Raw genomic sequence first — 16,094 nt, 5'->3', positions numbered from 1 at the left:
GCAGGCTGAGCCTTCAGATTTGCACTTACGGATGTCACGGATCCGCACATGGATTAATTCCATTCAGTGGAGCTAATCCGCATGCAGATAACTTTACATGGATTCTGCATGCAACCTGCGTCAAGAATTGACATGTCACTTTTTTCTTTCTCTGTGACATGGATTTCAGATCCATATGCAGAAACATCTGTGCTGTATGAACTATGGCATGAGTTCCTATTCAAATGAATGGGCGCGGACACCGCGTCAAACCAATTTTCGCGATGTGGACAAGCCAAATTACTAAAGTTGACAGATTTTCTGGCTATTTTTCAGGTGAGGTACCATTATGGCCCTCCTACCTGAACACCTGAAAACAGCCTTAAAGAATACCTAACTGTTCTGGTGACCTTTCAGCATAAGCTGTTGTGTATGTATGGGAGGAGTAGCTGTACTTTGGGCTATTATATGACTTGTATTTGGCATTTTCACCAGCTGTTTCCCCTCTGCAAGCTCCATCTTTACTTATCAGTCTTCCCTGAAACTAGAAACTTACTTGAAGCTGCAGCCACGTCTTTGTGTGAGTCTCTCTGTCTCTATCTCCCTACAGGACCTCTCTCCTCCTCTCTATAGACTTCTATGGGCAGTATGAGATAGCAACAAGCAAAAGACCCCCCCCCCCCCCCCCGTTCCTGTAATTCATCTTGGGGTCTCCGTTGCTAGAGATTGATTTCACATGACAACAGGCAATGGACAGAAAGTTGAATGGGAGTGAGATCCCAGACCCCTAGTGGCCAGGATTATAGAGGGGTTTTTTTTAGCACAAAAGCATCATTTTAGATAAAGTAACTTTTTCTAGTTATTACATTGGCTGTCACATAAGCACAAGTTTGTTGAAAAGTTAGTGACTATTTAATGTATCTATAAAGCGACCTTCTGGTCCCAGGAGTTATATTACCTACTATTCTGCTTTCTTCCGGTTCAGCCGCCGGTCTACTTCTTCCTGCTGCTCATCTTTATTCTTCCAACATGGCTATGACGCTCCTATCACTACTCAATTCACACTGTACATCGGTAGTCAAATACTGCATACTGCTTTCTGATTGGCCAGCGCTGCTGTAGCCAATCAGAGCAGTGTGGAGGGCTTATAATACCAATGTAATACCAGTGCTCAGTGTATAGCATGTAGTCTCTGAGTAGCCACAGCCATGTTGGAAGATTGGATAGGGGCTCCATGAACAAGCAGATCTGTGTCCAAAATAGTGTAAGGCCCCCCAGAAACATTCTTTTCATGGACCAGAGTGCTGTTTTAAAGCTTAAAGTGTATGGTTGCAATTCAGTATTACTCACCAGATTGTAGTCATGTATGGAAAACTTTTTCTTCTAGCATGCTGCTGAAAACAAGCAGATTCTTGTATTATGGCAAACATCTGCGGAAAACAAAACCAAAGGATGTGTATATGACTAAAGTCTGTATGATCGATACAACACATTTATGCATTCTGGGCATTTTTGGTCTACCATTAGTCTGTACCAAGAAAGTCGTTTGGGGGATGTTCAGCCAAGCATACATGGGTATATGGGGGGAAGAAGAGATAAGCTTGTCAATCCGCGGTTGATCCTTTGAGCATTCTGCTGACAGCAATTGAAGGTGAATGAGACATTTAGGATAGGCCATCAATATTAAATCAGTGGCGCCGACCAGGTGACTGAAGAGGCAGCTTCACCTGAATGGAACTGAGCTACTGTGTGCTACAATGCCAGGCACAGCCACTACTAAGAGTCCCCATTCCCATTGGCCAACAGCTATCTAATGTGTATGAGCAGTGTAAATGATAACTGCTAGTGTCTTGCTGTGACCCGTGTGCCACGTTCTAGTAATGTTATGCCCTTCCTGTTGCCACGGGTGCACAATAGAAATTGCCAAATGTAGGCATCTGAGAGCCACATGAGTCTCCCAAAATGGAAGAAAGTTGTAGAATGTTTTATGGAAATTAGTCATGTGACCTTAATAAATATTTGTATTCTAGTATGAAAATATAATTAAATGGACACTAACTTTTCAGACAACTTCTGCTCATCTAACAGCCTATGTGTGTATGTATCATCAGTCTTGTAATATACTTGCATTAAAGTTTTTGGTTTTAGCAATGAAAATCAATCTCGAAGTGCCTGCCACTAGGGGTTTCCTATTCATCATCTTTGCAATGCACTGCCTGTAGTTAGGCATTTTGTTTCTCTAGTAACAGGGACATGGAGATGTTCTGCTAGAAGTGTGGGCGAGGCGGTCTTCACCCATTGGCTCCCCTGTAATCACACTGAGCAGGGCTATTAGTAGGGGTCTGCACTGTATGTGTATAACATTAAGATATTACATACCATTTATGCTGATACTTTCCTGAATATCCGACTCCTTTGTTACTAAATGCAACAGAGGGGCGGGAATTCATATGCTGCCTTGTAATTGATTGGAGCAGGACTATGCAAGGCAGCATGGGAAGTGTGGGAGAGGAAGTCCCTAACACAGTACAGCATTGGCAGAATGGCTGACTTAGGACTCCACCCACCTGTATGTGGATTGTAAACAGCAGGACAGCAAAAAATAGGAAAATCTACATGGCAAACTGAATTGACAGAGCTCAAACTGGCTGCAAATAGCAGCAAAGCAGCAGCCAAAGAAGACCTAGTCCACTTCTGAAACTTTTTGGAAAACTCAGGTACCCTTTAATCAGAAGTGTAGAATGACATTGAAAGGGTTGATTCAATAGGCCAATTCCTGTCCCTATGCCCTATCAAAGCTTATGTCATAGATGGGGTTCTCCCATCGGGACTCCCCTCTGTATTCCAGATAGTAGAGCTACTAAGAATAAGCAACTTTTGAACCAACTTGTAGAACCAACCCATTTTTGTATCAAATTATCAGCTCATGTCTTTGCTGCAGGGAAGATATATGGTCAACTGCAACTTTTCAGGCAATGTCAGCTGTCTACTTAGGGTTTTAGAAGACAGTAGTCGGCAAATATGCTTTATTATAGAAAGAGGTTATCTTGATGAGACGGCCCCTTACACCCTGACTCAGAAATGTCACCAGAAATGATATTTTCCAGCATACCGTTTTTTCAACTTATTAAAAAGGAAAAGCAAAATAATTTTGTATTGGCCATAGACATTAGGTTATATTGAAAATCACACAATTTCAGTCGTAGGATGACCAATGATGGACCAGTAAGCCCTGGCGTTAGGGTAGATAGATACTGGACAAGTTGGATTTCAACATTTCCAATGAGAAAAGGACCCTATGAGTGACTGAATGGCAAAGAAAGCAGTTCCATAAGACCTTGCACGGTTAACGGTAATAGCTATCAGAAAGCTAGTTCCTGGTTTAGGAACTGAAGCAGGAGAAATCTAAGGTTATGTTCACATCTGCATTGGGAATTCCATTTTTCTGCTCTTTTGTGAAAGCAGGAAAACGGAATCCCCGGGCTAAATGGTTCCATTCTATGATGGAACCAAATGGACCTCACTGACTATAATGGGGTCTGTTTGGTTCTTGTTTTCCTGTCCGGCATTGCATGCAGGACTTTTTCATCTGACGTTTCATGCCATATTTGCACCAAAGGCTTCAAACGGGGCTTCTGGCGCGGATGTAAGCGGGGACTAAAACAGCGGTTTACAAAAAGGAAGAGGGCTCACAAATACCGCACAAAGAGTAACAAGACTAAGTGCAGTTCAACTGGTTAAAGCTTCATTGTGGCCTACCGGTGTGGTCAGAAAATGGTCGTGCTTAATTGGTTCTTGATAGCAGCACTCTAGGCTGTTTGACATCGATATACAATGCACAGATAAGGGGTCTACAAAGAGGTATTCAGTGATGCAAAGCTTTTAGGGTTTACTCCAGCCAACCCAAATATGTATTGAATACATGAAGTATATTCACCTAATATAATTCAACATATCCTCCATTTGCCACTCTTAAACATAGTGTGCATGTACAGTTGCAAGAAAAAAATAAGTGAACCCTTTGGAATGACCTGGATTTCTGCATTGATTACTAAGAAAATATGGTCTGGCTGTTATGTAAGTCAAAATTATACACAAACACGGTCTAACTAAACTAGTAACCATAAAGGATCGTACTGTTCACGTCTTATTGAGAACAATGAGTACACATGCACAGTGTAGGGAGAAAAAGTAAGTGAACCCCCAAACACCCTGTAGATTCCACCAGAGGGGTAACTTAAAGCTGCCGGGCCCCAGTGCAAAATCTGGAACTGGGTCCCCAACTATAAAGCTTAATTGACAGTATTGGTTTGCAATATGGGGGAAGAGAGACTTTAAGGGCCCCCTAGGACTCCTGGGTCTATGTGCGACTGCACCCCCTATACTTACACCCCTGGATCCCCCTTAAGCAGCAATCACATTACCCAATTGTTTTCTGTGTAATATCATTAATGATGCACTACAGCTCATTTCTTTGAATACACCACCAATGAGGCTAATGGACATGTTTACTAATGAATTGAGCCTTGATTTCCTAAAATGTTTCTCTCATCAGAGAATCCCCCCTTAATAGTGATCACAGTATTTTATTCACTTGCTCATATAAATTCATATTTATCACAAATTGTCTACTTCATATACGAAAAAGACGATTTGGGTGGTCTATTGAAATGAATGAGCTGTAGTGTATACAGAAATCATTAGAATTGGTATATTTCACTACATTAGCATAATAGATGACATTTGTCACTGAGTAAATGTGACTCTACGAGAATAGTGCCGCCTTGTTACCTTTCTATTGGACACATATAATACCAGGTGATTGTCTTTTCTGTATCACAGTCATGGATTATTATACTGTATAGTCTATAGCACTTTAGGGAAGGTTACCTGGGCATACATCTCCTGAATTTACACATTGATACCATAGCCGGGCCCAGAGCCTTACCATATGGAGGAAGATAAAAAGAACAGAATAGAATTGTATCAGTTCCTGCAATCTGCTCATTACAAAATAATAGAAGTAGTAAGGAGATGTTACTGGGGGCTCTTTTCAGCTCTACCTATTGTGCAGAAAACAATAGACATTCTGAGATGGCGAAGAACAGCTGGCTATAGTCTAGTGCGGACCTTCACTGGAATTGTGCCATAATTTTACTGAAAAACACCAACTAGGCAATTTGACTGGCAATGAGGAAGAATTTAGTATAAAAATATCTCACTTCTTTGTGTAGTTGGTACTCTCACCGCAATACCATGGGGGCTACATAAAGTATTGTTTCTTACCAGTGCTCAAGCCTTTTCGCTACTGACTTAAACCAACTCAGCCGATGACAATGACATGAAATCCTATGCTTATAATAGACCTTTTCTTATGTCCGGTAAAGCCAGATCACAATGCAGAATATATCGGTCATATTGCACATCAGCATTGTGTCTTCACACGGTTTCCAGCACCATTAAAACAAGAAAGCACTTGGTGAAGTACAAAGGCAATCAGCTTTCTAGCAATAGTTATGCAATTCCTAACAGAAATGACATTCAATACGAACTAATTCTATGAGGCACTCACATCTTAAAAAACATTTACTCCCAAATTAATGCAAAGACAACTGCATCTCTGACAACATATGTGCTTCTGGAAGATGCCACCTTTTCACCACCTTCCTTCACCCCCCATTCAATTCCTATAGGGCCAGTATAGAGATCGTAGTTCACATTGCGTAGTATGAAATCTGACAATTGGTCACTAAACTAGAAAAGATAAATTCTTAGAGCTGCGTCCATTATTCTTTGTGTTCTAACCCAACCACGTATTATTCATCAGAACTGCGGAGGGATTCGTTTCAGCCCTTGCCACTATTGGACTATTTCACTAATTACAGAGTTGGCACTTTTCCAACAAGGAACAGTTTCATGTTTTGCCCAGGGCAGATTTGTCAATGGAGAAGTCCCTGCTGTTCAGACATTTGGTGTTTGGCTGCATTTTATACATTTTTCCAACCATCTATACATATTGCCTGGGATAATCTAAGCTGTTATTAAAGTGGTATTCCGGTTTCAGACAAGCAAATCTATTAATTCAATAATTAAAAGTCCTCTCTTCATTATACAATTGATAGGCTTTAATTGCTGGACCAGAACACCTTTTTAATATAAATATTGACATTTTCAAATAATTTTACTTCCTAAATGATATTCGTTTTGTAAAGGCATATATCTGATATTATTCAGTTGCCTGGCCTTCCTGCTAAGTTGATTGGGACTCATGTGGGAGAATTCTTACAATATCTAATATTAGTTTAAACCTTGAAGATCCTTTTACACAGCCAAATAATCAGTCAAACAAGCTTTTGTACAAACACTCAATGCCAATTATTGCCCCATGTAAACGGGGCAACAAACATCTTGTTTGTCAGCTTTTCGCATCTTTTGTGCAGCTTCAAAAATCATCATTCTTGGCAGCACATCTTCCCGTGTAAATGGGACATGTGCGGACGACAATAATGAAAGTGTATAGGGGACGACTGGTCATATTAATGGTCCTTCACCCCCTTACAGTTTACATCGGCTTTTTAAATGAAAGCTGATCGGCTTGTTATATCGCCGATTGGTGTTCATCATTGGTTCATGTGAAATGACCTTTAGTCTTCATTTGGCATTGAATAGGTATTACTGCAAAACTACTATTTACCCCTTTAGTGGAACGCCCGGAAAATCTCCGGGGCTTGCTGCACTGACCATGCAGTTAAACCCCGGGAAGATTTCCGTGGACAGCTCTAGTGCTGAAATGTGCAGAGCACTGAGCTGTCATCTGAAATCTGCCAGGGTTTTTATTGCATTGTTGACTCATTTAAAATACCTGCCCTGTGGAGCATGACATGGTAATAATAAACCTGCCACTGAAGGGGTTAAAGGAAAGCTCCATCTTTGTACCACTTAAATGTTACAGTTTTACACTTGACTCCATTACTGTTGATACTTTTCCTGTTTAAATCATTATTTGCGGTATGACCCGCAGTATTCATTATTGTTTTCTCTTATCATAGGCCCTCCTCCTAGTCTCATTGGGATGACTTCTTCTGTACCTTCAGCTCTCCTTCCTCGTGCACCACCATCGGCCCCCACTTCTTTGCACACCATCAGTGATACCACTAAGGATTCATCGCAGGCTACATTAACCCCTGAAACCACTATTCCCTCAGCTTTAAAGGCCGCTCCTCTGATGGGGGCACCGTTTATGCCTTTTTCACTTGCTCCAGCTGCCACTCCCTTGTTTACCCCCCAGATACAGGGACCTTACTTTCAACAGCTTTATGGATTGAAGAAGCGTCTGTTTCCAATTAACCCTGTGATCCCCCATACACTTCTAGGGCTGCTCCCAGCACCCCTCAAACTGGCTCCTGAGATGCCATTGTCCCGTAAGCCAGAGCCTTCACAGACAAAAGCTACAAGTGAAAGCAGTGGGGGTCAGGAACCTACGATGGGAGAAGAAGAGAGCGTGGAGCGAGATGATGACTTAGAAGATGAAGATATTCCAATGGTGGATGTGGCAATTAGGTACCAGTGCCAACGCTGCAAGACCTCTTATGACGAAGAGGGAGAAGCAGAAGCTCATCAGCGTGCAGGCTGTTACACTGGCCTCCCGCCACATCCACCACCTCTTAGAGTGAGGGTCTGTACCTATCACTGCCTCTCCTGCCAAGTACTACTGCAGGGTCCCGCAGCTCGAAGCCAACACCTGAGGTCACAGCAGCACCGTGCACAAAGTGCATGCAGTGATGGAGCATCCTCTGCAATACCTCAACTCAGGCCAAAGAGTGCTGCTACCTCTGTACTCATGGCTTTATAGAGACACTCTAATGCTGTCTCACACTTCAGCTTTTTGAGGCTGTCTCTCCATTTTACTTTACTTCTTGTGTATTTTTCATTTACCTCCTAGAGTGTTTGTGTCTTTTTTCCCCCTTTTTATGTGATTGTCTCCCTATGTGTGTCTGTCTGTTACAAACTAAGCATTCCCTCACTCAAGAATGCTTCCTCGCCCTCTCACCTGCTGGAGGGACACATCCCCTCTCTCTCTCGTAACTGTCTCCCTAGCTTGTATGTGTGTCTCTCCAGCAGGGAAGTAAAAACAATGAAATACATCATAACACAGGCCAAAAAGAAAACGAAAAACCCTTAAACCTCTGCATAGAAATACTGAAAACCCAAAGCTTTTCTGCGTTTCCTGAACCTGGTGCCAAAACAAGAGTGACCTCCCCCTGTCTATGAACTCTTTACCCAAACTCCCTGACTTGGGGAGAGGGAAAGACTGAACAATAAACCAATGAACAGGGGGAGGGAAAAAAATAAATATAACCAAAAGTTCCAAGACGTACGGAACCAAACAAGAGGCGATGTCCAGTCTCACCTGTCACACACGCACGTACACGTGTGTACCTAGAGATTTTGGGAGTTTTATTTCAAATGTGGAATACAGCACCTCTCAACCAGTGACTTGAACTTTGTAATACTTGGGGGTGTGAAGAGCACTCCAAGAACTCTCGCTGTGATGCTTTAACCATTTGTGGAGGGGACAAGGGAAGGGCTTTATCTCTCTGGGGAGGGTTATGGGGGGAGGGACATTTTTTCACTCCCTTGCTCCCCTGTATCGCTCTCCCCATACCTCACTTAATGTTTTGGGGATTTTTTTTCGGGAATGGGGGTGGGAAGGGAGGGATTGGGATATTAAACCACCAAACAAGGAAACACAAGTAAAAATACTAAACAGAAAAAAAATAACGACAACCTTTTGAATCCAAAGTTACATAAAAATGAAGAAAAATATCCACACCAAAAAGAAAAAAAAAAGAAAAAAATGGATGGGAAGATTGGCATCTGAAACGGATGATGATTTGTATTATGGGTTACAGAAAAATGCTGTGTCACTACATTTAGTTCATCACTCAGAGCAGCATGGTATCTACATGGGTGTACATAAACAGGCATGTGTTTGGTATGGACACTTCTGTTATCTGAACAGTCTAGCTTGGTTTACTAACACTTATTCGGAAAGAACATCTTATCTTTTCTCATATTTCTTACATTCCCTCATTTATCCCAAGTCTTCCTTTCTTTCTTAATCACTACTCTCCCTCACTAAAGAGCACAATGTTTAGGCAACCTATAGGTCTGCAGCTGTTGTGGACGCGTGAAGGTACACCTACGAATTAGATGCAAGTTGAGGCAAACTGCATATTTTAGCCCACCGGACGTCTATCTTATGTGGATGGGAGTGTCTTGACTCATCCTTGACAGCAGATGTTGGGGTGAAGAAGGATCGGGCATGTTGGATTTCAACATGTCTGATCCTTTGTTCCCACAGAAAATAAAGCTGTTGTCAAAATAATCTGACAATGACTCATTTTTCTTATCCCATTGAAAGCACATCAACGTTTGGCATGTGTATGGGGAGTCTGGAGGAATAGCTGTTAGCGTTTGGCCAAACATTGTTATAGCCATATGTGATGTATGGATGCTTTAAAGATATGTCAGATAAAGTATACTTAATTTGGCACGGAAAACCCCAACTCATCGAAATACGTGTGGCCCACTTATGTATAATGAGCATGAACATAATATTATGTTATACTAGTGTACATTAATAGCATAATCACTTCCTAGGTGATACAGGATATGCAATAAGGAATACAAGGAAACTTTTTTAATTCAAAATGTCTGCCATGATCATGCATTCTTTAGTTTTTGCCCTTCTGCCATCTATTAGTCCCTTTACACAAAGCCAGACCTCTACGTGCGCCACAGCTGCAGAACCACAGGATGCTTTCTATTCTACACGCTTATTGGTTCCATATCTGGTTTGCAATCCTTATTAAACTATTTCCATCCATCATGTATTATATAGGTCCTCTACATTTCCTGTTTGTCGCATTCTTTACCTTTTCAGATTTCAAAACCAATATCTTGCCCTTTGCACCATTCTATCACTTACCTCCTCCACTTACCCTTTTCATGTGTCATTGCATTTGTCACTACACTTCCATGGCTCATTCTTTTTACTCTTGCAAGTGGCTTCTCTAGTTATACTTGTTCTGTAGAGCCTCCTTGAAAATATATGACTATGACGTATACTTTCCACTACCTCTCACAAGAATTGTAGAAGCTTTAACACATAATAAAACGCGTAAGCGATCTCTCAGTTCATTAGCTGACAACCAATTGTACAGATTACTCCTAACTAGAATTTTTTTTGGGAATGGTCATATATATTCATTCACCCAATTCAGTTCGTTTTCCTCAGTGGCCTATTAACAGCCAGAGGCCAGTTGTGACATCTGCCATAGTAAAGAAATGTAATCTTAATGATACAACATTTCCAGATTTATACCCATGTTATAGATATTGAAAACCAAGTCACGTTATCCCATAGTCACAAAGTTGGTAAGAGCCTAAACAAAGCACAAGAGGATCATTGACAATGCGCAAAGCCTGCAGTAGACGGCTCGTGCAATGTGAACATTTTTAGCTACTCGTGGATTTCCAAAACACGAATACATTCGGAAACCAATCCGTTCATCAATGTTATTACTATTTATTCTTCTAAATTAATATTAAACATTAAAACCGCATAACATGGTGGAAGTACTTGATTTCCAAAGGTTTCCTTAAGTAGACCGAGTTTGGCTTATGTATTATTGAGTAAAAAAAGGATTTTTACTGTCTGCTATACACTGCCACATTATGGAAAATTTGGATTGATTGACGGCTTATAAGACAAGCTGTCTCTCCCTTTTCAAAAATGTTCTTAAAATTTAGTGGAGACCCAAGTGAAAATTATGAAAATTTCTTGTGATTTTCACTTGCTGTGGATGATAAAATGATGATGGTCTTAAATATACATTTTCTTGCCTAGCATATTCGACCAACTTCAGGTAATAGGCTGATGCATCAAATAAACAATACGAAATCACCTAAATGGCACATGTGTAGAGTTTATTTCTACAGATCATTAATAGACTCTTCTTCCCCCCAGAATCTGTATCTGATTCTTTCATCTCCAAAGCCGACAAACATCTAAGCATCCACTGACCTAATATCCATCTTACCTGTTCTTTGTCTTCCTTTTATTGTTTTCTTCCCCCTCTTTCTATTTTCTTTTTTTGCAATCACACAGTTACTGTTAGATATGGAGGTTATAACACTACAGGATACACAAAGGGTGGCACAGATTCGGCCTTGGACTTGCTTATTGCCTTTGTAGATCCTGCAAGTCATATAATGTAACATGGCCAGGATTGTTCTACTAACCAAACAGACTAACTAGCACCAAAGCCGTCAATCTGACCTTCAAAGAGCACATCATGCCAGCTTAGTGTAGGACATAGCCCATGCTCTTCCTGTACCTTTTAGCCTGTCTAGTGACCAGCTGCTCACCTAACATGGATTGTCGCATGCAAAGAGTTTGAGGATTTCCTCAGAGTGATGTATAAATGGTTAAAAAAATATAAAAATCTAAACTTAAAATGTTGATATGGTGTTTGTGTATTTTGTAAATCATTATGTCTACAATAAATCAACAATAGGATGTTCTCTCTCCTTCAAGCCACATGGATCTAGATTCAGAATATATCAAGTCTTTCCCTCCCCGCGTGTGGTTATAATGATACATTGTTATTTTTTTTGGAGTCATTTCTATCTCACCGTTTTCTGGAGGCCTCTGGTATCCTTCCATCGTCATTTCCATGATGGCCATCGTTGAATAGCTCTTGATGGTCTTCTTCCAACATGGTAGAATTTCTTTTGGCTTAGCCATTGTTGCTGAAACGCTAGGATGTAATATGGCATGACTAGACATATACACCCAGCAGCACATATGCATGTCACGCAACTCATATGTGCCAATGTCAAGCACTCCGGGAGCATGAGCAATTAACATTCGGGAGATCAGGATAAGGAATTGGCGTGCCATCCTCTTCTGTTCTTGAACCATGTCCTGTTTCGTATCCTTGCTCGCTCGCTTGCTCTTTTACACACAGTTTCATGCATACTGTTTACGGCACGATAAGTACCAGGTGCCATCTCTGAGGGGGCCGCGTCTGTGCCAGCTTCTTCGCCAGCGTCTGTAGCTCTGCCAACTCTCGCTATCTGCCTCTTTCTGCCCATCTCTTTCTATGTATATCTCACGCTGACTTACTCCCCATCTGTGTATCTCTCTGCCCCACACACTCTTTCCCTCTGCCAAGCTCTCTGCCCGGATATGCGCACACAGGGCACAGGCAAACAGATGAAAATGCATGAACACGCACACAGATGGTCAGTGCCCACAGCTGCCAGCTCACACCTCAGGGAGCAGAAGTGGGTGAGTTGGTGGGGGTGAAATATATACGATTGGATATTGGTGGGAGGGTAGAGAAGATGCTGATTTTTCGATGGCGGATGCATCTGCTACTCTGCGCACTCTCCCTCCTTCGTCACTGCGCTCTCTCTCCCTGTTGTCTCTTGCAGTCTGTCATCTTGAAGGGGGCAGGTACAGGCTGGCTCAGTGCCACTCACATGAACCCCCCTCATCACCGCTGGCCGCTCCCCCCTTACACACTATTTCAGGCAACCCCCTCATCATCACTACACAGCATTAATTAGCTCGAGAATTCATTATACTCGCAAATCCTAATTAACACAAACAGCCTAAAGGGAATTGGCAACTCTGTAGACGGCGAATGAAAGGGTTAATCATTTCTGTATTTTTATGTTGCCCTATGGGATTTCTCCTGTCTGCATACTAAATCTATGATACATGTTTTGAGTGCCTTAGTGTAGTGTAGAGATTGGCACAGTATTAAGCAAGACTGGTATAGTAGGAAGCAAGGTGGAAAAAAAAGTCTAGGTAGAACAATGCCACCTAGAGGAGGAAAAGATCATGATCGGTCTTTAAGGAGATTTTATTACAATGTCTTTCAGATATCCTTACCACAATAACTTGGTGATATTTCATGTGCGCGTTATAGGCTGCAGCTGTGTATGTGTGTCTTTTAATCGGCGCACGCAAATATAAATAAAATTGCCCCTTTCCTTGGACTTTACTTATTACAAATCTGCTGAATATAACACTGAAATCAGTTCCTTTTCCATCAGTTGGAATAAGTCTCTGCCACTTTATCTGAGCGTCCGTACAAGCCCGATCACATCACTGCCAAGTTTCTGCAGGAAAGTCGTTCACTTCACATATTTCCTGGACTTGGTTTCCATTTTGCGTAAAAGACAAACGGAGCCGCATACGTAACGGAACCTAAAAGGGGACAACGATATTTTTTCAAAATTTGGAATTTGGAAGGCGTTTCAAAATGAGAGGCATCTTTTTATTTAATGCTCAAATGTATCACATTTTATTACACTTTTTAGATGTATTTCGTTTTTCGTTATTAGCCGCATCATTTTCGACCTAAGAAGTTATATTTTAATTGGTATTTTTGACTTTAGTAACCCAAAATAAAATAGCCCATGTTACATGATTACTACATCCAAAGTACCTTCTGAGGGTTCAGAATCCGAAGACACTGTGTAACTGATCCTCCACCAGAGGCTGGAAGTAAAGAACCACTAGGAGCCTGAAGTTGGATCTGAACACTCTGGAATATAGAAAACATAGAATAACTTAATTAGGAACATTCGAGTTAGCACAATGTTTTCAGTGGGTCTATACAAACTGCTGTACGGACATATAGTTTTGCCAATAGAGGCAGTTCAAATGTCAAATATCAAAATTTTAAACTTGTTTAATATTGAATTTAATGATTCTCATTCAACAAAACAGACCATTCTGATACTATGGAGAAGACCCCCGTCATCAAATTCCAATGCATATTTTACAAGCACACATTAGATGAGGTCATGCATACAAACAATGCATATAGGGTGCAGAATTGTTGTTAATGAACACTAAACAGGTGCAGTTTTTACTTTTCTAGCTTTCTGCTTAAAGCCGTTCAGTCATTAAAAAAAAAAAAAAAATTCTATACTTACCTATTCCTTCCCTGTCAGTCTACATACCAAATCTTCACCTCGCCTATCTTCTCCAGTCTCCTGCAGCCATCACCTCCAGATGGCTGATTCCTCTGCTTCCTTGGATGTTACGTACATTTACAGGTAGTCATCTTCCTGCCCGGCAATGTACGTTACATCGCAGTTCACAGTCCAGCACCGGGAGTGCCGAGCTATTGCAGAGACTGCTCATGTCCGCTGTCTCTGCAATAGATCACCATTCCATCCTAGCCAGTGAATGCTACGTCACAGGGACGTGACCTTCATTGAAGAATGTGAGGAATGCCAGCTTCATAACAAGCCAGCCTGGCTGGAGGAGACGTGACCCGGGGGACTGCAGAAGCTCAGGGAGGAGAAGATGCTGTAAGGAGACTGCCTGTGGAGTAATAGGCGAGTATAGATTTTTTTCTTTTTAATGACAAAACCCTTTTAAGGTCTTCTCAATATAGGTGTAAATTTAAGAACAGTATCCTCATTTAGGACTTCATGACCATGTGTTGCTGTTGTCTTCTCCATAAATAAATATTGCATCTGCTAGACATCCAGAAGACTTGTTTATGTAGAGGAAGGGGTCGATTATGACACTATTCTGTTAAGGTACTGAGGTTGGAACAATAAGGAGGTAGGAGGCCATGAAATGCCTGAAGATCTGCGAAGGAGCCCAATCTACATAAGAGGGCAAGATTTTCCTTTCTTGCCCAGAGGTACATGATAAGCAATAAAAGTGTACTAGAATAAAAAAACACAAGCTTCAGAAGTTTCCAAGGACTCACCTTGGGCACAGCAGCCTGTAGCTGTAAGTCAGTAATATCACTAGATGAGGAGTTTGTAGCACAAGAATTGACGACTAGGAGGGCAGAGGTAGATGGTGGACGCGTGAAGGAGAATTCCACTTGAAGGCCATTTTTATTATAGGCAACAAGTGGCGGTAATGCAGCTGTAAAAGGCAAAAGTTTAGGGCATTAACACAAAGAACTAGATCATCTCTGTTGGGCATTACATAAAACATGTCTTATTTGCATTGTCATTTCAAGCACTATAAACAATAAAATCATCTAAGATCTGATGAGCGGCCTTCAGGTGGAATCTGCAGAGTCCACAATATCAGCTGTATGGTTGTACTATAATGAGGAGGTCTCATCACAAAGCAGGGAATGTCTGTACTAATCATCTAGCGAATTTCTCTCTAAAAAGAGAATAGCAGTAAGGACTTTAAAGGGGTTGTACAGCATTACAGAATTGCCAAATTTCCACACCTGTCCATAAATTATGATGGTACTGAAGTAAATGGGTCTGAGCAGCAATACCACACGGAAGCTAAACTTATACAAACCCCTTTAAATGTTTTTTCTGCTTTTTATTCAGTTCTTAGTTACTGGTGCATCTGCTTCTAGGAAAGTCTGACAATGAATATGACACTAAATTCAGCCAGTATTCCCTATTTCCTTAAAGGGTTTTTAACACCAAAGACCCATTTATCCCCTACAGAACTATCTGCGGAGAGTGTAAACCTGTTCACACCATCCAAGGGTAAGGAGTCGTAAACCCCTCTCCAATGGCCACATAAGTGGCTTTAGTATAAGAGTGTAATTCATGAACAAGTTCACCAAAATGTAGGGCATCCCATTAAAACAGTTCTGAAGTACATAAATATATATTTATATACCTGGATTTGGAGCTTCATCTAAAAGATCCAGCAAGCTTTCCCCATTGGGTACATTTTGGTTTATAGAAGAAACCTCTGCGGTCACTGGTGTGCTATGCGCACTCTCTTCCAACAATCCCAAGAGGTCTGTAACCTACAGAATACACTTGTGAGATATGCAGTACAATGTAAGGAAGCCATGAAGTGTAGTACACATCCTATCTTCTAAAATTCCATTTACAATATGGGTCTTTTCACATTCGTTCTTCTCTCCGATGTCAGTTTTGTCTCGGATTTCTGTCTTCTATGAAAAAAAACTGCGTTGGGTTAGAAACCGGAACAGAACCAAAGGGTTTTAATGTGCAAGATGGAGATTACTTTCAGTCTCTGCTTCACATGGTTTCTTTTCCTGTCAGCTGGATACATAAGTGTT

The 16,094-nt window shown here is 41.3% G+C and overlaps 2 protein-coding genes across 3 annotated transcripts in view; one reads left to right on the top strand and one right to left on the bottom strand.

The window, feature by feature from the left end:
* Positions 1-11,506, top strand: part of ZFHX2 (zinc finger homeobox 2) — a 51,061-nt gene extending 39,555 nt beyond the window's left edge. Inside the window, exon 9 of the mRNA XM_066604998.1 lies at positions 7,029-11,506. Coding sequence (XP_066461095.1) covers positions 7,029-7,831 — 803 coding nt within the window. The 3' untranslated portion in view covers positions 7,832-11,506. The remainder of the gene's footprint in view (positions 1-7,028) is intronic.
* Positions 11,507-12,899: 1,393 nt separating this feature from the next.
* The window catches only part of AP1G2 (adaptor related protein complex 1 subunit gamma 2), a 30,257-nt gene continuing 27,062 nt past the window's right edge, over positions 12,900-16,094 (bottom strand). For both annotated transcript variants that reach the window (XM_066603983.1, XM_066603984.1), the window contains exons 19-22: positions 15,683-15,815; positions 14,790-14,953; positions 13,506-13,604; positions 12,900-13,264 (exon numbers count right to left, since the gene is read on the bottom strand). In XM_066603983.1, the coding sequence (XP_066460080.1) occupies positions 13,163-13,264; positions 13,506-13,604; positions 14,790-14,953; positions 15,683-15,815 (498 nt within the window). In that variant the 3' untranslated portion in view covers positions 12,900-13,162. The remainder of the gene's footprint in view (positions 13,265-13,505; positions 13,605-14,789; positions 14,954-15,682; positions 15,816-16,094) is intronic.

The sequence above is a fragment of the Eleutherodactylus coqui genome, chromosome 5 (assembly GCF_035609145.1).
Source record: "Eleutherodactylus coqui strain aEleCoq1 chromosome 5, aEleCoq1.hap1, whole genome shotgun sequence".
Classification (NCBI taxonomy): domain Eukaryota; kingdom Metazoa; phylum Chordata; class Amphibia; order Anura; family Eleutherodactylidae; genus Eleutherodactylus; species Eleutherodactylus coqui.
This window is presented reverse-complemented; position numbering and strand designations above follow the sequence as displayed.